The sequence below is a fragment of the Sciurus vulgaris genome (assembly GCF_902686455.1).
Source record: "Sciurus vulgaris genome assembly, chromosome: 8".
NCBI classification, from domain to species: domain Eukaryota; kingdom Metazoa; phylum Chordata; class Mammalia; order Rodentia; family Sciuridae; genus Sciurus; species Sciurus vulgaris.
The window spans coordinates 25,136,059-25,159,705 of record NC_136468.1 but is presented as its reverse complement, the minus strand read 5'-3'; the positions used below and the strand labels follow the sequence as shown (position 1 = coordinate 25,159,705).

The 23,647-nt window shown below is 40.5% G+C and overlaps 1 protein-coding gene across 1 annotated transcript in view; it reads right to left on the bottom strand.

The window, feature by feature from the left end:
- Positions 1 to 7,730, bottom strand: part of TNPO3 (transportin 3) — a 78,885-nt gene extending 71,155 nt beyond the window's left edge. The window contains exon 1 of the mRNA XM_079149820.1: positions 5,808 to 7,730. Coding sequence (XP_079005946.1) covers positions 5,808 to 5,927 — 120 coding nt within the window. The 5' untranslated portion in view covers positions 5,928 to 7,730. The remainder of the gene's footprint in view (positions 1 to 5,807) is intronic.
- Between the last annotated feature and the right edge of the window lie 15,917 nt (positions 7,731 to 23,647).

Genomic DNA, 23,647 nt, shown 5'->3' with positions numbered 1-23,647 from the left:
GTTTTGAATATTTCACTATAATTTTTTTTAAAAATCTACAAAATCTATTTTCCATTTCCCCCATAAACAGTAACATAATCATTAACACAATGAAGAAAGTTGATGAAATTTTTGGAAGTCTTTTGGAAAAACTCTATTATAATTAGAAAATTTAACAGTGCCCTGAATCGAACCATCAACTGGCCCACGGTCCAGTAAAAAAAAGAAATAAAATAAATCCATATAAGAAGGAATGCCATTAGGTAAGAGACCAACATGTCAATAGAAGTACTGTCACAAATCCACACATAAAGGCTGCAATATTCCAAAGACATGAAATGTCCAATATCTGCACTACTTAATACCAAGAACACAGATAACATCAGGGGATAATTTTAACTTTAATTTAAATTTAAACAGTCATACCTGGTTAGTGTCCACCATATTGAATGATCCAGCTAGATTAAGAAACTCTTTAGGTACAAGGTCTTTCCTTTTTACTGTTTGCTTATATACTACCAGTTTCTACCAATGCAAAGCATATAGTATTCCTATGTTCACTGAAATAACCGGCCCACAGAAGGTGAACAGAAATTATTTTCTAGAAGACTTTTCTTTCAAAAGCAAGTTGTTTTAGGGTCGCTTGACCAGAGGATGAGAGTACAAGCACAAAAAAGACAAATTAAATCGATAACTACAACTGCTAGAGAAAAACCAAAGACCCCATGTATTAGAACTAAATAGTCTAGAAATTCCAAAGGAAAAAGCACTTAGGAAAGAAGTTGGAAGTTGATACCCATAGCCCAAGATCTTGCTGAGATGATAGTTAAGAAAAATTTTCCATGAATGTATAACAAATCCTTACATGATGATGTCAACTGAGTCCATCAAAGTATGATTTTATTTCAGCTGATTTATGGTTTTCATCATGCCTTTTCAGTTTCCAGACTGGATGAGGAAACTTTTGAGATAACCTCTACCCACAGATCATCTCTGCAAAAAGCAGAAACTTAGAACAAGTAAGCAGCATAATTACTAGCCCTATAAAAGACAGTCTTTCCTCTTGTAACTTCCTAACTTGTCTACTAATTTTGGTTACAGAGGATAGACAAAGCAAACCTTGGTGTTCAGAACAAGCTGGCTACTATTAGACAAAGATCCCTCTAAGTAGCTGGGATTGTAGGTATGTGCCACCAAGCCCAGCTTTTACAAAGGTTTTTGGTTTTTGTTGTTGTTTTTTTAAAAAATGGAAATACTGAAAATTGCACCCTTAAAGCGAAACGCTGTTTATTTTCAACTAACCACTGATATGAAGAGATAGCAAAAACAAATAAAATTTAAAAAGACAAATTTGAGTTACCAACTGTTTTTTAGACACGCTTAAAGCAACGATTTATTCAACAAACATTTTAAAGAACTTGTGTGTGGGGCTGGGGCTGTAGCTCAGTGACAGAGCACTTGCTACCATGTGTGAGGCACTGGGTTCCATCATGACACTGCATAAAAATAAAAGGCATTCTGTTCACCTACCTACAAAAAAATTTTTTTAAAAAGAAGTTGTGCAAGAGATATTATAATGTTCTTTTTTTTAAAAAAAAATACTTTTTCTTAATTGTTGATGGACCTTTATTTTAATTATTTGTACGCTGTTTTATTTACCCTTTCCCAATCCTATCATCGAATGTAAAATTCATCCATCTTTTCAAAGTCCACCTTCTGAAATTTGCTGTCTCCTTGAGGTCTTCACTGATTCTCTTTAACTCAAAGTCTCCCATGCCGCATGTCTTATTTATATTTTAATTATTCTCAGCCGAATAGAACCATGCCAGGCAATTGCTCTACCACTGAGCCACAACCCCAGCCCATAATCACCTCTTTCTTAATAAACATGGTTATTTCATTCAACTATGGATGTTAGACCACATATAAATGAATGTGACAAGGATCCCACAGTCCAATGGGAAAGAGAAAATTTTTAAAAAGGTAAAACTGGTAAATGAAATTAAGTGCTCTAGACAAGCGGCATGGGAGACTTTCAGTTGAAGAAAATTAGTGAAGACCTCAAGGAGACAGCAAATTTTGGAAGGTGGGCTTCGAAAAGATGGATGAATTTTACATTTGATGATAGGATTGGGAAAGGGTAAAAGCATAGAGGAAAAAAAAAATCAAAGAAAAAATAAAATTGGGCAAAAGTTAACATCCCAACCCCCCCTAAAAACGTGCTTACTATGAGAGATATTACAACTATTTGAATAGCAAAGGATTCAATAAAGGGGGAATCTGAAGCTGCAGGTAAGTCACAAGATAAACCAAAAAATCAAGGTCCCGCAGAATTGAGACAATGATGTGCAAAGCACCTAGATATGACAGGACAAGCAGCTAGATACACCCACACTAGTGTTTTACCAAATCATAGAGAAAGGGCTGGTGGTACATTTAATTAAGCGACTATGATGATAGACTTTGGGATGCAAAGTGAATGAGAAGACTGGAAGAACTAATTTTTTAAAAGTATACAGGAGGGTGGTGGTACCTATAAATCCCAGCAACTGAAGGTGCTGAGGCAGGGATTCTCAAGTTGCAGACCCACTTAGCAAGACCCTATCTTGAAAAAAAAAAAAAAAAAAAAAAAGTAAAAGGGACTAGAGGCACTGAGCTCAGTGGTAGAGTACTTGCCTACCTATGCTCCAAAACAAATACAAAAACGGATGGAGAATGTAGCTCGGTTGTAGAGCACACCTGGGTTCAATCAACACTACGGCAAAAGAAAAAAAAAAAGTGAAGGAAATTCCCTAGGCTAATATTAAGCAGGGATCCCAGGACAATAGTTATGCAACAAAAAAACCAAGTCTTACTGGAGCAGGGGGACAGAGGGTTCTCAGGTTTGATGATTCCTTCAGCCAAAAAGAACAGATTGCCAGCCTGAATACACAAAGAAGATATTTACATTACTGACAGGGATTTGGAGATGAACTACTCTAGATATACAGAAAGCAAAACAAATGTTAAAAAAAAAAGAAAAAGAAAAAAAGGTACTCATCACCACGAAAATAAAGTTATGCAAAATTTTTAATTTTTAGAAAGAAAATTTAAATTTTGATAAAAGTTAAAATTTTGTATAATTCCAATATTTGAGATTCCTGAGCCAGAAAATTGGAAAATCAGTGAATTGTGAACAGAGCAGAACGTCTGAATAAAGTGATTTGGAGGGTTGGTGACTTTTGAGTAATGGCAAGATCCAGGGTTTGACTATGTGACAAGGTCACTAAAAAAATGAAGAAAGAATCAAAAAAGGCCCAAGTATTAGCCGCACTGTCAATCTAGATGCTAAAGGTACCTAAAAATGTTGGTGTGTGACTGTGCTGGTATTTCCCCCTTTCTCTACCATCATTTCTGCTACACTCGGCTGACCTACATATATGTTATCAACAGGTTGCCAGGTCCCCTGGTTTCTGGTTGTGTTTGGCCAATAGGGAATCCCAGTAGGAAATTAGAAGAATAAAGTAAAGAAATTCAATCCTTCGACTCTGTCCCTGAAGGGACATTAAACTAGTCATATCCCTTCACCTGAAAATCACCCACCATTACTCTCAAGGCAGCCAAGTAATCACTCCAGTCAAGTGATGTTGACAGTTTGACTACAGATTATTACACTATTTCTTGGGTATCATTATACCTGCAACATTACAAATAGTACCTTTACAAAGTAAACTCTCCTCCAATTATCTTGTCAAGTGTGCCATCTGTTCCTGTTGAGACCCAAGTAATAACAATAGTAATAATGATAATGATGGTGATAATAGAATAGCAGAAAGAAAAGTTACTAATATTTAAATAGTAACTGCTAACATAATTTAAACTCTATATTGAAAAACTTTTTTTTTGGTTGGGGGGGTGTGCCAGGGATTGAACTCAGGGGCACGTGAAACACTGAGCCACATCCCCCGTTCTATTTTGTATTTCATTTAGAGAGAGGGTCTCACTGAGTTGCTTAGCACTGCTTTTGTTGAGGCTGCTTTGAACTCGCCATCCTCCTGTCTCAGCTTCCCTAGCTGCTGGGATTACAGAGGTGCACCACCGTGCTCAGCAATACTGAAGAACTTTTCAAAGCTCTTTATAGATATAACCTCGTTTAATCATAACAATTACCCTTATGGGATAAGCACTGATTATTTTCTGGTTCGTTTAAAAATACAAATACCCAGCACAGTTGTTGGTTCAAGATAAGGACTCAAATACTGATTTAAAATACACACAACAATATGCAAGTTTGGCAGGGATAGTATTTAGTATCCCTTTTGTAATACTATTTAACTTTTCTATTATTTATATTTTAGAAAACTATACGGATGTTAAGGAATTGTGAATTTCCAAATCAAAGAAACTAAACTCTAAAGGTGCACATATGTGAACAACTTCCTTATGCATGCTGTCTACAGTAAAGCCTTATTTCTTTGTATTCCCACAAAGTAAACAAGGACTTAATCCCCAAATTTTAAGTGTCATATTCAAAGTAAAAGTTGCAAATTTAAAAATATGTAGTATGCACTTCCGGCCTACTGGCTTACTTAATAATAGGGCAGGACACCTTTAAATATCATTTATGAGTTAAACATATACAAAGGAAGATAGTAAAGAGAAAAAATATGCTTGGGAGTATAAAACACAAAAATAAAGGGAAAGATGAAGGAGGCTGTGGATGTAGCTCAGTGGTAGAACACTTGCTTGCTCAGCACGCAGTGAGGCCCTAGGATTTGATTCCCAGCAACACACAAACATAAAAAGTAACGGTGAGCATTTTCTCAGCCTCATCAGTTTTCAAGGTACTTCACAACTCAGAGTAAATCCCACGTCAGCAAGATCACCAATTATACATACTTATAGAAATAAAGCACAGTACAAGTGGGTTTGAAAATTAGGGGATGAAGCATAAAATATGGGAGTCGAAGAACAAGGCAATATAATAGATGTAACAGACAAATGAACACTCCACCAGATGCTCACACAGAGATAGCTACGATGTCCATTTCATAAATAAAAACCTGGGGCTGGGATTGTGGCTCAGTGGTAGAGAGCTTGCCTTGCATGTGTGAGGCACTGGGTTCGATTCTCAGCACCGCATACAGATAAATAAAGGTTCAACAACAACTAATGAAAATTAAAAAAAAAAAAAAAAAAAAAAAACTAAAAGAGAAATAAGGTTAGAGGACTAATATGAGGCAAAATGAGAACTCCAAAGGTTTTCTGAAACCAAAATTGGTATTTTTCTCTCTGTATTATGTTGCACTCCCCAAAGCAAAGAGAAAATTCCCATGTATTCGAATCCAGAAACGTGAGAAGTTTCGAGAATGGACCAGAACTGGAATGAAAATTGGCAGGAGTAGTGAGGTGTGTGGCTACCTTACCATGTTTGGGAAGAACTGCCACATACAACACTTGGACGTGGAGGTGAGACGGATAGAGCATCCTTAAGTGGAAAGTGGAGAAGCTGTGAGGTTTGATTTGGTTGAAAACAAAACAGAAAAGCATGGTCTAAGGAGCAACAGCTAGGACAGAACTTAAAGAGGGCTGGACCCACGCCACAAGCGAGTTCAGGACCTACAAACCACATTCTACGGGGTGAGGAAAGGGCCAGTTCGCGACCGATCAGCTGCGACTAGTTTCCGAAAAGCGACAGAGATGTAGCTTCGCAGCCCCACCCCACAACAGCAGCTCCTCCCCAAGGAGGACCTCACAAGGGCAACCGCCGACTCAGGCTCTCCCCTCGAGCCTAGGTCCCACCCCGCTCTGGGCCCCGCGACGCAGAACGGCCTCCATGGGCCCCTCACCGAACGCTGCAGCTCCCCAAGCCAAAACGAGGCGCGCTCCTTTCCGCTGGGATCCGGGTCGTGGTAAAGAGCCTGCACTGCCTGGTACACCAGCTGCAATGTCGGTTTTGCTCCTTCCATAGTGGTGGCGGCAGTGGTGACAGCGACGGTTCTGATTCTTCTCAGGAGGCTTCCCGGTTGCTCCGCCTTCGCGCTTCCTTACTGTCTTGGCCACAGCCGCTCCCTGACTGGCGCCATCTCCTCCTCTTTGGCCGTTACCAGGGCAGAGGGGTTCACCGTGGAAGTTGCCCCCTCGGAAACAGCGGACAGACTGTATTCAAGTTCCTGGCCTTTTTTCGGGTCTTTTCCCCGGTATCCAGACTCCTCAATCCGGACGCTGATTCTTGATTCCTCACCTGCTCATTTACGTTCAGAGGCCGATCTCCGCACGACACCAGCCACGCTGCGCACCTAAGCCGCGTTTAACCGGACCGGAAGCGACAGCCCAGTACCTTTGGCACACTTCCGTCTGGTGCTCTACAAACGGCCTCCTTCCCGGCACGCCTCCTCTTGTCTCCCCGCCCCCTCCCGGAAGTGATCCTGCCAGGCAAGGAGTGGGGAAGAAGGGGTACAGTGTAGTTTTCTACGTCCACCTTGAGCTTTAGGATTGATTTGTGTCACGTACCTCAGCCGTTCTTTCCTCCTTGGCATGGGTCCGAGCTCATCTCTCTCCCTCCCAACTTCCTCATCCCTCTCTTGAGAATCCCTTCGGGTCGGTGACCAAGGCGCGTCAATTCAACTCTGTGGTGTCCACTGTACCGGAGATTGAGATGACTTAAAACACGATTCCTATTCAGACCCTAGTGGAGACTTGTAACCCAATAATTATTTACGAACCTAAAACGTGCCACATTGATAAATCCAAAACGACTACAATCTATGTTCAGCCTTCGTTTTCAACTAAGTTCTTCAACCCAAAAGGAGTCTCATTCTACTCCTTGTAACGTGACTCTCCAAACTCCAGAGCATATGCACCATCTGCAGGGCCATTATCACATTGGGTTGTATTTACGTGTATGCCTTTCTTTCTGAATCCAAAATCAGTAGTCTAATAATTCTCAAGTTCACAAAAGAAAATAAAAACCCACACTATGGAGAAATTTGGCACGAAAAATAATAGCATGGTAAAGGGTTCCCCAACACTGCTCCTACTCCCTTGCACTATTTGATAAATGCTTACAATGTGTAAAACACTGTCGTTATGATAGCTAAAACCTTGCCAAATCCCCATTTTAAAGAGTGAGAATTTAAAGGCCAAGAGAACGAGGGTAATGTAATTCGCCCAAGGTCACACATTTTTAAGTGAAAATATTCAAATCTAGATCAGTTTCCCTTCAAATACTGTCAAGTAGTACAATTCCTATCATTCTGTGTGGTCGTTTTCTTCCAAATTATTGTCAACGAATTTTAACCACACCGTGATAAATAAAACTGTTATTGTAGAGTTGATGTAATTTCAGACAAAGAAAAGAAACTTGGTTCATGCTTAATCTACCTTAATCTTTAATAAGACCACCTTGGTCTGGCCTTCATGGAATTTACAATCTAATTGCAAAGAAAAACAAGCAATTCAAGGCTGGGGATGTAGCTCAGTAGTAGAGCACTTGGCTTGCATGCCCAAGGCCCTGGGTTCAATTCCCAGCTCCAGGATGGGAGAAGCAAAACAGAAACTAGAAATTCAAGGTAGTGAAAAAGTTCTGTGAATATCCACAAACAAAATAATGGTGTTGGACTTCATACCCCTACTCTAAAAAGATCATAGAACCTCAATGTAAGAGCTAAAACTACAAAACTGGAAGAAAACAGGAGTATATCTTCATAACCTTGGGTTAGGCAATAATTTCTTGTATATGGCACCAACACAATCAACATAAGAATAGATAAATTTTATTTCATCAAAACTAAAAATGATGTGTTAAAGTACATGCTCAAAGAATTGAAATGATAATCCATAAAAATGGAGAAAATATTTGAAAATCATATGTCTTCTAAGGGATTAGTATCCAGGATATATAAAGAAGTCTTGCAATTCAACAATAAAATGACAAATATAACACAGTTTTTTTGTTGTTTTTTTTTTAAATGAGCAAAGGATTTGGATAGGCATTTCTCTGGAAAACATAGGCAACTGCACTAAAATGATGGTTACCTGAGAAGTGCAAATCAAAACTGCCATGAGCCAGGCATGATAGCACATTCCTAAAGTCCCAGCTGCTTGAGAGGCTGAGGTAAGAGAGTTGCTTTAGCCCAGGAGGTTGAGACCAGCCCAGGCATCAAAGTGCCAGCCTCAGCAACTTAGCAAGATCATGTATCTAAATAACAAAAACGACTGAGAATGTGGCTCAGTGGTTAAGCACCCTGGTTCAATCCCCAGTACTAAAATAAAAATAAAAAAACAACAGCAAAAAACTTTCTAGAGTTTCTTGAAGGAACTTTTTCCCCCTAAGCTAATTCCAATTGAATTCCTGTTACTGCCATCAAGAATTTTGACAAAAAAAGAAAGAAAAAAAGAATTTTGATGAATACTCTGCTGCCTTAGCTCAGTCTGCCATGACAAAATACCATAAACTTAGTGGCTTAAACAACAGAAATTTATTTGTTCACAATTCTGGAAGCTGTAAGTCCAAGATCAGGGCAACAGGATGACTAGACTCTGGTGGAGATCCCACCTCAAAACAAAAACAGACCAAAAAAAAAAAAAAACTTCTCTGAGTATTTCCAAAGTGATAGCAATGTCTTTGTTATGGTGATAAAGTAACTCTTGGAGAGACCCTAGTAGCTTCAAGTTGGTCACAAAAGACCAGTCATGTGACTAGAAGGTTGGAACTTTAAGCCAGAGTTCCAAAGGGAACTCTGGGAAGAACTTCAAGAGGGGAGAGGAAATGGAGATGATTCAGTCCCTTGACACTGATTTTTTCAATCATGCCAACACTAGTCACACCCAGATTTAAAAAAAAAAAAAAGAGAGAGACCCAGAAACTCTGGACATCAAAGCTCTATAGCACTTCCTGGTTGACGAACATATTGATTCCCTGAGAAGACATAGAAACTGCCTTCCTCCTGGGCTTCACCTTGCAGTGTGAATCCTTTATAAAATATTTTTTTTAGTTATAGATGGACACCATACCTTTATTTTACTTATTTATTTATTTTTATGTGGTGCTGAGGATTGAACCCAGTGCCTCACACATGCTAGGCAAGCACTCTACCACTAAGTCATGACTCCAGCCCTATAACAAAACTTGAACCATAAGTATTGTACTTTCCAGAGTTCTGAATCATTCTAGCAAATTTTACCTGATATTAGGGGCTGTGGAAACCCCTGAATTTGCAGTCAGTTGGTCAAAGTGCAAATGGTCTGGGGACACCCAATATCTGAAATTAGGAGAATCTTGTGGAGGACTGAGCCCTAAACCAGTGGAGTCAGATAAACAGTGTCAGAATTTAATTGCAATTCACCCAGTTGGGATGGAAATGGAACAGGTAATTGAGTTTAACATATGCAAAAATAAATTAATTAGAGTAAACACAGCAAAATGTTAACAATTTTTATGTACACAAGGGATAAGTAAGTGTTTACCATCATTGCTACTTTTATGTATGTTTGAAATTTTCGAAGTTTAAAAAAGTTCAAAACTGGAAACACAAACAAAATTTTTTGTTTATTGTCATGAAAAGATGCCTGGCCATTGGAAAAAAGACACAGGTTATGAATCAGCATGTAAAAATACCCACTGGGATAAAAATATGTCTATATTTGCATGTAGGCAAGGAGAGGTATCTGGGAGGATGGGCAACAAAATATTAACAATGGTTATCTCTGGTGATAGGATTTTATACTTGCAATTTTTTTTTTCATCACACTTATTACCACATGACACATTTCATACCTTTTTTATTTTTTGTGACTTCCCCATTAAAGTGTAAGCTCCAGGCAGTGTGTTGGCTGTTACCATATGCCCAGTGCTTTGAATGGTACCTGGCATAAATATTTTTGAATGCATTAATAATGTTTATATGATTTGAATTTTTATTTATAACGATTATTTACATTTTCAACAAGCACATTTTATAAAAACAACATAGCTGTTTTTCCTCTGTCCTTTAAACAATACAGTATATGCTTGAAGAAGTCATACCTGTCAGGGGCCAGTGTTAACTGAATCTTGGTTGATGTTGGCTAAGAAAAGACCACACAGACACAACCTCTCCTCTTCTGACTAATTAGGGAACATACTTTGGACCAAATTCCTCCAGCTGCACAACCTGAAACAGCTGTAAACCCAGAACGGAACAAATCTTTTTTTCCTTAGTTGAACCCACACTTGAGACTCTCAAGTTCAGGATAGCATCCTCCTTTGTCTCTCCAACTCAGAGCTGCCCAGAGTTACAGCCAGGTTTTCACCAGATTTCATTTGCAAAGCAAATTCAAACTGCGGGAGGGGCTGGGAGTGGAGGAGGATGAATAGAAACAGTGAATTTCTGTAGAATAATGAGAGTACGAATTAATTGCCTTCAGTCAAAAGCAGCATATATGGTTTAGATATGAGGTATCCCCCAAAAACTCACATATGAGAAAATTCAAGAATGTACAGAGGAGAAATGATTAGATTATGAGAGTTACAACCTAATCAGTGGATTAACCCACTGATATGGATTAACTGAGGGGTAACCCTAAGGAGATAGGGGTAGCTAGAGGAAGGAGGTCGCTGGGGAACATGGCTTTGGGGGGGTTTATATTTTGTTTCTGGTGATCAGAGTTCTCTTTTTCCTGGTTGGCCTGTCCTGAGCAACTTTCCTTTTCCACACCCTTCCACCATGATATTCTGCTTCTCTGGGACTCAGAGTTATGGAGTCAGCCGATCACAGACTGAACCTCTGAAACCATGAGCCAAAATGAACTTTTCCTCCTGAATTGTTTCTAGTCAGGTCTTTTGTTCACAGCTACCCCAAAGCTGACTAGAATAGCAGCCTTCCTCAAAGATGTTCTGAAATGCTCGTGGAAAAGCACTGGGTAGGTTTGAATTTTTCAGAACATTAACAGAAAAGGATATATGATACAGAGAACCTAAGGAAAATGAAGAAGAACTCCTACAGTTCAGTCATCGTGCCCCTGACTCCTCCTTTGTCACTCACAGATCTTCTTCCCTAGACCTTCTAAGTTTCTCACTCTAGATCTTCTTCCTCTTCAGTTGAGCCTTTCTCTTTAGAAGACTGATGTAGAGGAGGGGGAAACCAACTTTTTTCCAACAAGATTAATTGTGTGTGTTTGTGAACCTAGGGCTCTCGAGCATGCTTGGTAAATGCTGTACCACTGAGATGCACGTACCTAGCCCACGATTAATTTTTGCAATTCATATTATATTCAGTTTACTGACACTTCCCCCAGTTTACTTCAGGTTATGAAGCATTGCTTTGGTGCTGGGGTGATAAATGCCAAATTGTTGCCCAACAATCGAGACAAGTGAGTGAGTGCACTTCCCTCACAAGATGCAAAAGGCGCCACTGGGGCTGTTGGCAGAGAAATGACCTTTCTTCTCTCTGTCTGATGGCATGGTGGAACAGGGTTCTCCCAAACATCCGACCTCTGCATGGGACTCCACCCAAGGAACTACCTTCCTCAGCTGCATTCCCTTGCAAAAAGGTTCATAATATTTACTCACCCCATGTACAGGAAGACCAGTGAAGATAAAGTGGATGTGCCTGGGAATCGGTTCAGGGTAAACAACTATAAAGCAATTCAGGGCTGAGAATGTAGCTCAGTGGTAGAGCACTTGCACTTGCCTGGCAAGTGGAAAGGATCTGTGTCAATCCCCAGACACACACACACACACACACACACACACACACAGTCACAGAGAGGGGCAGAGAAGGAGAGAGAGAAAGGAATGTTGTGCCCAGATCGCGAACCCCAAAGACCACCAGAGAGCCCTCTCCGATGCAAAAGCAAAAGGGTCTTTATTGCAAGCTCGAGCTCCGACTCACAGCATTCACTGACACAGCAGGTACTGGCTGAGAGTCTCGATTCAGTGGGATTTTTATGAGCTCCACAGTAGAGCGGGAAATTTGAACAAAGCAAAGTACACAGTCGGCTGATCTTCCAACATGTGAGGTTTGGCATGTTTCCATTGGCTTAGGGTACCCAGGTCTTAACATATTGACATATATGGTTTGGAATGTTAGGCATTGGCTTGTTAGCTCCCGATTGGTTGTTTGCCAAAGGCCAGTCCTAATCTAGTAGCCTTCCTGGTATCGGCTATCTAGGCCTGAAATCTTTCATGCCCTAAATGCAGCCTGTCATGGCCGCGGTTTAGCTCCCTTTTCAGGAAAGTAATCCAACAAATACATATAGAATAAAATGATCTTTTTTGTGGGGTGGGGCAGGTACTAGGGATTGAACCCAGGGGCACTTAACTATTGAGCCACATCCCCAGATCTTTTTATTTTTTATTTTGAGACAGGGTCTCACTAAATTGCTTAGGAACTCGCTAAATTTGCTGAGTCTGGCCTCAAACTTGTGATCCTTCTGCTTCAGCCTCCTGAGTCACTGGGATTACAGGTGTACACCACCATGCCTGCCACTTTTTATTTCAGTGCTTTGTACCAAACCCAGGGCCCCATGTGATGGAGTGGGGGAGTCTTAAGTCTCTTAATCTGCTGCCATAAACCCCATCCAAAGTCATCCAGGGCAACATGGATGGTAAGCTCATCAGGTTTCCATGTGTCTAGTGTCTCAAGAGTTTGCACCTGTTTTACTGAATGTTAGGACTGATTAAAAGCATGCTGGTCAGTCCAGTTCCATACTCTTAACACAAATTATGTAAGGGTCAGATGAGAGAAGAAAGCCCTCCAATAACCCAATAGTCCCACAAGTTTTCACGTTCGTTTTACTGTGTTGGGAACACAAAAGCACCTTATTTATCATAGCCTGAGGTGCGAGCTTTATCTTGCCCAATAAGACAATACTCAAGAGTTTCACCATAAGCCAGGGCCATGCACTTTGTCAGGGGTTACAGCCCAGGTTCTCCTTTGCAAATGAGTCAAAAGTGTGGCAGTAGCCTTGCTGAGCACTGCAAGAGAATCGGATGTGATCGTTATGTGAACGTTTTTACCAGTGAAGGTCAGCACCAGGTTTGTTGCCATACCATGGCACAAAGTGGGGTGATGGAGATATCCTTAAGGTAACACCATAACATACACTGTAGGCCTTCCCACATGAAGCAATGGGTCTTGACTCTCAGGGGCTTTATCTACGATAAAGAAGGCATTAACAAGGTCCAGCAAATAGTCATATGTTCCCAGTTGCATACTTAGCTCTGCTAGAACAGTGGTTATGCTAGAAACTGCTGCATAAAGCAGAGGGATCGCCTTGTTCAATTTCCCATAATTCAGTGTCATGCACCAAGTTCCATTCGGTCTTCTTACTTGTTACACAAGGGAGTTAAAAGGACCGTGGGTTGGATGAATTATGCTTACTTTGGCCAGTTCACATAGGATCTCCATTATTTCTTGATGGCTACCAGGGAGCTGATGTTGTTTAGTGGCAACAATTCCACAGGGTGCAGGCAAAACAACAGGGGGTGTCTAGCATGCCTACTTAATATTGGCTTTACAGTTGACACATGCTCAATCTCCCAGCAACTCAAACAAAACTCCCCTCCTGTAGTCTGAGGCATTAACCCCACAGGATATCACCACCTGCTAAATATTCAGGTAGGGGGTGGGTGGAAGGCATCCAAGCAGCAGAGTCAATGTTGTGGCCCAGATTCTCACTGTTTTCGCCTGATAGCATTGATAGCAGTTAACTGCCGGAGAATGTCAGATTACCATATATCCACGTAAACTCAGCTCCTGCATCCACAAATGCTGCTACTCTCTGAATATTTTTGGAAGACCAATATATTGCCAATTCTATATAAGGCCTCTGGTCCAGAGACATGGCTCAGATCCCTGGACCTTGACCTTTCCCAGGTGTCCCACACCTAAGGGCACAAAGATTCCTCAGGAGGAGCCCAGGGTTCTGCTTTCCTTACATCTCCTAAGAGGAAAGACTTGTCTTTGTCTCTTTTTGGAGTAGGAGTCCATTCTACCTTTCTGATTGTCTCCCTTATTTTTCCTTATTGAGAAATAATAGCTAAAATCTCTTGTCCTTTGGCAATTACTTCCATTATTGTATTGGGGTGCCATTTATCTCTTTTCCTTTTATCCACCCCTGCCACTGCTAAGTCCACCCACATCTATTTACAGGAGGCTTGAGGAAGTCCTTCCAGTTTTGGCTGGATTTTATAGACTTATATTTTCTGCCACAATCTTTCCATCTCCCCTAGATCCACTATCACTTGTGCTGCTTACTGGAGGGAATAATATTGACACCATGGCACCATAAATGGACAGAGAGACTGTTCATGACACTGTATCTCTCATCCCATACTGTCCAGTCCTCAGAAAGGCTGCACATAATCTTAGAAGATGGAAAGATCTCCCATGTTCTTGAATAGGCAGAATTAATATTGTCAAAATGCCCATTCTACCAAAGGCACTATATAGAGTCAATGCAATTCCAATTAAAATCCCAATGATGTTCCTCATAGAAATAGAGAAAGCAGTCATGAAATTCATCTGGAAGAATAAGAGACCAAAGCAATCCTGAGCAGGAAGAGCAAAATAGAAAGTGTCACAATTTCAGAACTTAAACTATACTACCGAGCAGTAATAACAAAACAGCATGGTGTTGGCACCAAAACAGACGGGTAGACCAATGGTACAGTATAGAAAACACAGAGACAAACCCACATAAATACAGTCACCTCATACTAGACAAAGGAGCTAAAAACATACAATGGAGAAAAGATAGCCTCTTCAACAAATGGTACTGGGAAAACTGGAAATCCACATGCAGCAAAATGAAATTAAAATCCTATCTCTCACCCTGCTCAAACTTCAACTCAAAATGGATCAAGGACCTAGGAATTAGACCAGAGACCCTGCACTAAATGGAAGACAAAGTAGGCCGGAATCTTCATCATGTTGGCTTAGGACTAGACTTCCTTAACTAGACTTCTAAAGTGTAAGAAATAAAAGCGAGAATCAATAAACGGGATGGAGCCAAACTAAAAAGCTTTTTCTTAACAAAGAATACAATAAAAAATGTGAAAAGAGAGCCTACAGAGTGGGAGAAAATCTTTTCCACATGCACTTCAGAGAGAGCACTAATCTCCAAAATTTATGGAGAACTTACAAAACTTTACACTAAAAATACAAAGAACCCAATCAATAAATGGGCCAAGGAACTAGACAGACACTTTACAGAAGAAGATATACAGGTAATTAACAAATATATGAAAAAGTGTTCAATATCTCTAGTAATTAGAGAAATACAAATTAAAACAACCCTAAGATTTCATCTAACTCTAATCAGAATGGCTATTATCAAGAACACAAGCAATAATAGGTGTTGGCGTGGATGTGGGGAAAAAGGCACACTTTTACATTGCTGGTAGAGTTGCAAATTGGTGCAGCCATTCTGGAAAGCAGTATGAAGATTCCTCAGAAAACTTGGAATGGATCCACCTTTTGACCCAGTTGTCCCCCTCCTCTGTTTATACCCAAAGAACTTAAAATCAGCATACTACAGTGACGCAGCCACATCAATGTTTACAGTAGCTTAATTCACAATAGCTAGATTGTAGAACCAACCTAGATGCCCTTCGACAGATGAATGGATAAAGAAACTGTGGTATATATACACAATGGAATATTATTCAGCCCTAAAGAAGAATAAAATTATGGCATTTGCAGGTAAATGGATGGAATTGAAGAATATCATGTTAAGTGAAATAAGCCAATCCCAAAAAACCAAAGACGGAATGTTTTCCCTGATAAATGGATGATGATACATAATGGGGCTTGGGGGTGGGGGTAAGTGAAGAATGGAGGATCTTTGGATTATGCAGAAAGAAATGAGGTGGGGAGAGGGCAGGGGTGTGAAACATGATGGAATGAGACAGATATCATTACCCTATGTACATGTATGATTACACAAATGGTATGAATCTACATCATATACAATCATAGAAATGAAGAAGTTGTACCCCATTTGTGTACGATGAATCAAAATGCAGTCTATAAAAATAAAAAAAGTTAAAATTAAAAAAGAGGCTGCACATACATAGCATATTTTGTTCCCAGTTCCTGCAAATAGCTTCCATGGAGGCCCAGGTACCTCTGAGCATAGCAATATCTCCTGAATTTGGCCACATGTTGTGAGTGGAAAGGAGCATCCAAGCTCATAATGACCCCACACTCTCATCGGCAGCACTGGTGTAAAGCCGCTGATGTAAGCAGGTAAGTGATTCCTGAAGCCACTTTAGATAATTCTACACCATTCACCGTTATCCCATCTGCTCCGTTTCCCACAAGCACAGCAGCCATTCAGGTACTCTTTTGTTTTCTGCCCAAACTTGGACCCCAGTTCCACAAACTCCTAGGATATATGATCTCATGGTCTCATGGTGGTAAATATGTAAATCTCTCTCTGGGCAAGGGAGCAGATCTGGATCGGCTCCCTCAGGAGCATTTTTAACCTTTGGACCATTATAGTTCCTGCCTCCACTACGGTTTTGTCTTCTACCTTGACTTCTGAATCACTGGAGATAGTGGACTCCCTGAGTGGGTCCCACATCTGAGTTTTCGCTGGTTACCTGCACCTTAACATGGGGTCTGGACCTGCGATGCTCCCTTGGTTTAGCATGGCGATGGATCACGACCTGGAGGCGGTCATCTGTAAGTTTCAAATGCCTCCACAGCCCACCCTTGCTGTCAACCTGTGCAAAACGGGCCTCTCTAGCTTGAACTCTGCCTGTTCTCTGTGGCACTGAGCTAACTCCATGTCGAGGCTAACTTTAAGGCACCTAGTAGGGTCATCCACCACCACAGTGACATTGTTTGTTCTCACTTGTTTTTCACTTCCAGGTGGTGACTTTTGGTTTCCAGCACTTGCAGCACCCCTCTTGGCATGTTCAGGGCATCGCCCTGCTCCCACTCCTCCAACAGAGACGCCATCTCAAGGCACACTGACACTTGTGGCCAGACTGGGATCTGCGCCTGCAGACTCCATGCCCTTTCCCAACTCTGGAGTGAACTTCTGGGATCCTGCCAACCAAGCCAATTGTGCAACCCCAGGGCTGCACACGCTCCAAGAATACTATTTACTCATTCCAAAGAAAGAACTAGGACAACTCAACAGAGAGGTTTTGGATATTTTATTACTCACATGCTCCTCAGCAATGGTGGGTGGGAATACAAAGAGGACCACCTCACACCTATAAGCAGGGGGAAAATATACAGGACCGGTTGCATGTTCACTGTGCAGGTGGAGTCCTTCAGATGTTTTATGAGCACATTCTTTTCATTTTCAATCAGGGTCACTCTGCTTTGATCCTCACCTAAATATTGGAGATAAGGGCTTTTGCATGGTGATACATGCCTGTAATCTCAGTGACTGGAGAGGCTGAGGCAGGAGGATTACAAGCTTGAATTTGGCCTCCGTAACTTACCGAGGCTCTTAGCAACTTACCGAGACCCAGTCTCAAAAAAAAAAAAAAAAAAAAGAGTGGGGAGGGCTGGGGATGGGTTCAATCCCTGGTATCAAAAAACAAAACAAAACATTGGAGATAAGGAAAGTAGCCAACCCTCCCTCTCCACTCCTTCCCTTATGAGATTGTTTAGATCTTATCTCACTGCAAGCTTCCCTAGACACTGATTAGTGTTCAACCCAATATATGCCAACTACAAAAAGACAAATACTATATAACTCAGATTATATGAGGTATCTAGAGTAGTCAAATTCACAAAAACAGAAAGTAAACCATGGTTGCCAGGACTGGGGTGGATGGGGATGAGGGATGGAGGATTGTTTAATGGGTGCAGAGTTTTAGTTTTACAAGATGAAGAAGTTCAGAACATTCATTGCACAACAATATAAATACACTTAGCACTACTGAGTTGTATACTTAGACATGAAAAAGTCACTAAATTTCATGTTTTGCATTATTACCACAGTAAAAAGTTATTTAAGATTTTAAAATATTTTAAAATTTAATTAGTTAATGAAGTACTGGGGATTGAACCCAAGGATCCTTTAGCACTAAGTTATATTCCCAGCCCTATTTATATTTTGTTTCTATAGGACTTTAACCTAAAAATGCCATGTCCCACTGTATTTTGGCCCCATACTAGAGGTAATTTTTGTTTTGTTTTTACTTAAATTTATTAGTACATTATAGTTATACATATTATTGGGGTTCATTTTGACATAATCATATAAGCATAAAGCATAATCCACTGTAATTCAATCGCCAGTACACCCTTTGCCCTCCCCTCTTCCCTCACCCTGTTTTCTTCCTCTACTACTTTTCCTTCTATTTATTTATAGCTTTTTAAATTAGTGGCTTATAGATACACATAAAGGTGAAATTCACTGCAGTATTGTCATACATGTACATGGGATAGTTTGATCAGTTTCATTCACAAGTCCTCCCTTTTCCCAGCGCTCCTCCTTCCCCATCTATCCACTTCCTCTACTCCACCAATCTCTCTCTTCAATCAGACACCAACATTTTTATTGTTCCTTTATTTGACCTTAAATTTTTTACTCAGAACAATGTACCAATGAACCATAATTTTTTAGTGAGCTTTGCATCACTGTGACAAAAAGACTTGACAGGAAAAACGTAGAGCAGAAAAAAAGTTATTTTTGGCTTAGTTTTGGGAGTCTTAGTCCACAGATGGCCAACTCTATAGCTCTGGGCCCCAGGTGAGGCAGAACACCATGGCAGAAGGGTATGATGGAGGAAAGCAGCTCAGGACATGACAGCAAGGAAGCAGAGAGAGCTCCACTCACCAGGGAGAAAATATAAACCCCAAAGTCATGCCCCCAGTGACCCACCTCTTCCATCCACACCCCATCTGCCTACATGAAACACCCAATCCATATCAGTGGATTAATTCATTGATTAGGTTAAAGCTTTCATAATCTAAATGTCTCCTCTGAGTGTTCTTGCATTGTCTTACACATGAGCTTCTGGGAACACCTTGTATCCAAACTATAACATTCCACTTTGATCCCCTAAAATTCAAACCCATCTCACAATTTGAAACACATTTAGTATAGATACAAAGGCATATGCCTGTAATCCCAGTAACTCCGGAGGCTGAGGCAGGAGAATTGTGAGTTAAAGCCAACCTCAGAACTTAGTATAGCCCTAAGCAACTTAGTGAGACCCTGTCTCAAAGTAAAAAACAAAAAGGGGCCTGGGGATATAGCTCAGTAGGTAGAGTGCTTGCCTTACAAGCATAAGGCCCTGAGTTCAATCCCCAGTACCAACAAAGAAAAAAAAAAAGAAGAAGAAAAAGAAAAAGGTCTGGGGATGTGGATTAGTCATTTTAGCACCCTGGGTTAAATCCCTGGAACCAAAATAAAATGCATTTAATCTATTTTCAAGAGTCCCCATAGTCTTAATAGTTCCAACATTACTCAAAAGTCCAAGTCCAAAATTTCTTTTGAGACTCAAGACAAACTCTTAGCTCTTTTCAAAAGCAAGTTACATATATCCAATATAAAAATGGCATATATTAAACATTTCTATTCCTAAAGGAAGATATAGGGACATAGAAAGAAGGAAAAGGACCAAATCCTGATCAAAATCCAGCTGAGCAAACAAGTCTTGTAGCTTCACATCCAGCAACTGGGCCACATGGCATTGTGTGCCTCCAAAGGGTTTGTGTAGCTCTGCCTCTATGATCTTACTGGTTGCAGCCCTCTCTTGGCTTGTTTCTGCTGGAATCCTTTCTCCCACAGATGCCCTGTGTTACTGGCATCTCTTAATCTCAGGGGTCTCCACTGAAGCTTTGGCCTCCTTACCTCTTTAGGCATCACCCTTTCAGGGAGAACCTGCAGGGACTCTGAACCTGCTGTACTTTACCTGGCCTCCCAGGTCTTCCTTTGAAATCTCCATAATCTCCTAACCCTGGCATCCTGCATTCCTACAGAACCAGCACCACTTGGTTGATGCCAAGGTCTGCTACCATCTCAAGCAGTAGCCAAGTCTCCTGGGACCATGGTTGTAGCAGTCTTGGAGTCCCTGAGTGTCTGAACGTGGTGAAAAAAATTTCCTAGGACCTCTGTGCAAGCAGGGTGCCCCTTTGGTCTCTTCTCAAATGAATTTTTTCTTTTACAGCCTTGAGTCTGAGACAGGTGTGATCTTCCAATTCCTGAGATGCCCTCAGGCTGTATTTCCTAGTATCTCTGTGCAAAGTACTTAGCATCTCTTTAGTGACTGTAATGTCTTTATCAACCACAACTTGTTTAGGTCAGTTTTACTCATACTTTCAAGTCAAACTGCATGTGTTTCAAATTTTTCTGCTTTGCTTTCTGCTACTGATTATCACAGTAAACTTAACTAAAAGCCACAAGCAATATCCATGCAACCCCCTGAATGCTGTGCTGCCTTGAAATTTCCTTCATCAGATTGATTAGTCTATAACCTTTAAATTCAGTCTCACGAAAAGTCTCAGGACCTGGGCAAAATGTAGACAAGTTCTTTGACATGATATAACATGAATGGCTTCTAGACCCATTTCAATAGAATCTTCCTTCTCCTCTGAAATCTCATGAGCCAGTTTTTACTGTCCACAGTTCTATTGGCATTCTGGTCTTCTGAGCTCCCACCAGAATCACTCATTAAGTTTTCTTACAACAATCTAAAGCTTTTCCATCTTGTGTCTTTAAACTTCTCAGACACTAACCCAAAAATCAGCTGCAAAGGCTTCTGAACCACATGGTCAGGTTAGTCATAGAAAAGACCCCACTGCTCTGTTTTAGTTAGATTTGCATTGCTGTGACCAAAAGACCTGACAAGAAAAACATAAAGAGGAAAAGTTCATTTTGAATCATGATTTTAGAAGTCTAAATCCATAGGCAGTCAACTCCATAGCTTTGGGCCCAAGATAAGGCAGAAAATCAAGGTGGAAGAGCATGACAGAGGAAAGGAGCTCAGGACAAGAAGGAAGCAGAATCCACTAGAGGTAATTTTAAACAACAAAAAGAGTCTGTAAAATAAGTGTAAGGAAATTCAATCAAATTCTAATATTTCCCCTTCCATGAGTATGACTTTGATGCTTTGGGGGGAAGTAATAAATATATAACTCTTTCCAAAATGTTTTATTTGGGATGTTTGCTTGACTTTTTCCTTCAGCATGAATGGGCATGAGTACTGGGCATCTCAGCCCTAGATTTCCTGGTGGGAAAACATGAAATAATGTTATTTCTAGTGTCTTAACCTGAAATGTCCCCAACAAAAACAACAACAAAAAGAATTAGAGCTTATGGGAAGGGAAGACATCTTTGTAGGGACTCCTTTAGTGTCCATGGAAAGAAATATTGTCTCATAGCAGTAGATAACCTACTATTTATTTTGTAAACTTACATCATGGTGGGGAGCAGAACAGCTCATCTTGTGGTGGCTTGAAATCAAAGAGAGAAAACTAGAATAGATTTTTAAAAAGAGGAAACAATTGGTATCTAGGTTTAGCTGAGTTTAATACATCTCCTAGGTTTAATTTATATAAATGTTTATATATCTCTGTTTAATAATCTGCTCAGTAGATCATGTGACTCTCATTGTGCTTCTGTCATGGCATATGAGCCTTTCTGGGTCATCGCCTGTGTGTTCAGGATTTAGAATTACTTCTAATATGTCATTCGGCATGGGTTATGGATTAAGCTTCATTAAAGAAGAGGAACTCTTTCAAGGCTGGTTATGTTAGCCAGCTTTCTGTCACTATAATAAATACCTCAGATGAATCAACTTATAAGGAGGAATGATTTATTTGGGCTTATGTTTTCAGAGGTTTCAATCCATGGTTTGTTAGCTCCATACTTCGGGGCCTATGGCAAGGCAGTACATCTTGGCCTGGTATATGGCAAAGAAAGCTGCTCACCTCACAGCAGCCAGGAAGCAAAGAGAGAGGGGAAGGACTGTGGTCCCCAAATCCTCTTTAAGAACACATGCATGGTGACTTAACGCCCTCAAATTAGGCCCCACCTCTTAAAGATTCTACCACTTCCTGGTTGCATCACAGGCCAGTGACCTAGCCCCTAACACATGGGCTTCAGGGGACACTTATCCAAACGATAGCATTGGGTCAACAAGCCAAGAGAAAGCAGGGGAAACCACACCCTTTCATTACCCAAATAGGTAAGGGGGGTCAGGTACCCTGCTGGGTGCACAAGATAAATCTATCCTTTACAGAAGGAACATTGGCCCTCTCTGATCTACTTTGTTATGGAGCAAATGTAAGAAAGTATCTGTGATTAGGGAACATGTGGGTTGTGTGGGTGTGAGGCAGTCCAGATGGGGGTTTCTGGTATTCAGGGGAGATGTCAACAACTCCAGTTCCCAGTATTTGGAGACTTTGAGACCTGTGGGAAGATGCAGTCACCCTGTAGGAGGAGGAAGCCCTGGGGAGGTGGAGCTTGCTACAGATCCTTCTACCAGAGTCGGCACAGTTCCAGCTGGCTGGTCCAAATAACCTTGAACAAACTTTTCAGGGCAATTATGCTAATTTCACCACAGTTTCCAAATTAAAAAATAAATATATAAGACACTTTTGTACTATGCAATGTTATGTTTTTCTATTTCTCTGCTCCTTTCTCCTTGAAGAATCAATAATTCACCTACTATAACTGTCTATGTCTTGTGTCATTTTAGAAAACCAGGTTTACAGGAATATGAACAAGCTATCAAAAACATAAATTACTAATAAATACAAGAAAATAGTTATGCCTCACCTGTAGTCAATGAAATGCAAATAAAAGCAGTAAAGTGGACCAAGTCTTACATATTAGAAAGGATTTTTCTATATTGTCAAGATCATGAGGGAAAGGTCATCATCTTGCAGTTCTGAAGGGCATTCTGGTGACATATACCAACACTTTGAATATCTATAACCCTTGTCCAATAAATTAAATTCCTAGAAATTTATTGCAACTACATAATCCAAGTGAGCAATTTTTTGACAATACACTGCCCACATAAACAGTCACCTATTGATAGGTAACTAATTACATGTAGTCATGACCATAACTCATGGTAGAAGAGGGTGGCAGAGAAAAGCAGCTCAATTCATGGCAGGGAGTGGGGCAGGGACCAGTTATAGTACCCAAGGGCATGCCTCCAGTGACCTACTTCTTCCAAAAATGCTCCACCTACCAGCAGTTTCCACCACCTCCCTGGAGTCCATTCAGGTATCAATAGATTAGTCCATTGATGAAGTCTGAACCCTCATGAGCCAAAAACTTCCCAAAGCCCCACCTCCGAACATTGCTGCAATGGGGACCAAGTCTTCAACATGTGAACTTTCAGGGAACATTCCAGATCCAAACCGTATTACTTTCTTACATCTAAAATTATGGCACATAAGGCAAGGGAGGTGACTCAGTGGTAGGGCACTTACTTTACAAGCTTGAAGTCCTAGGTTTAATCCCTAGCATCACAAAAAATCAAAATAAAATAAATGTATAATACATTTATAAGTGATAATATATTATGTCTTTTTTTTTTTTTTTTGGTGGGGAGGCAGATACTGGGAATTGAACTCAGGAGTGATTTACCACTGAGCAATATCCAAGCCCTATTTTTATTTATTTATTTGTTTTTTAATTTAGAGACAGGATCTCACTAAGTTGCTGAGGAACTCACTAAGTTGCTGAGGATGGCCTTGAATTTGTGATTCTCCTGCTT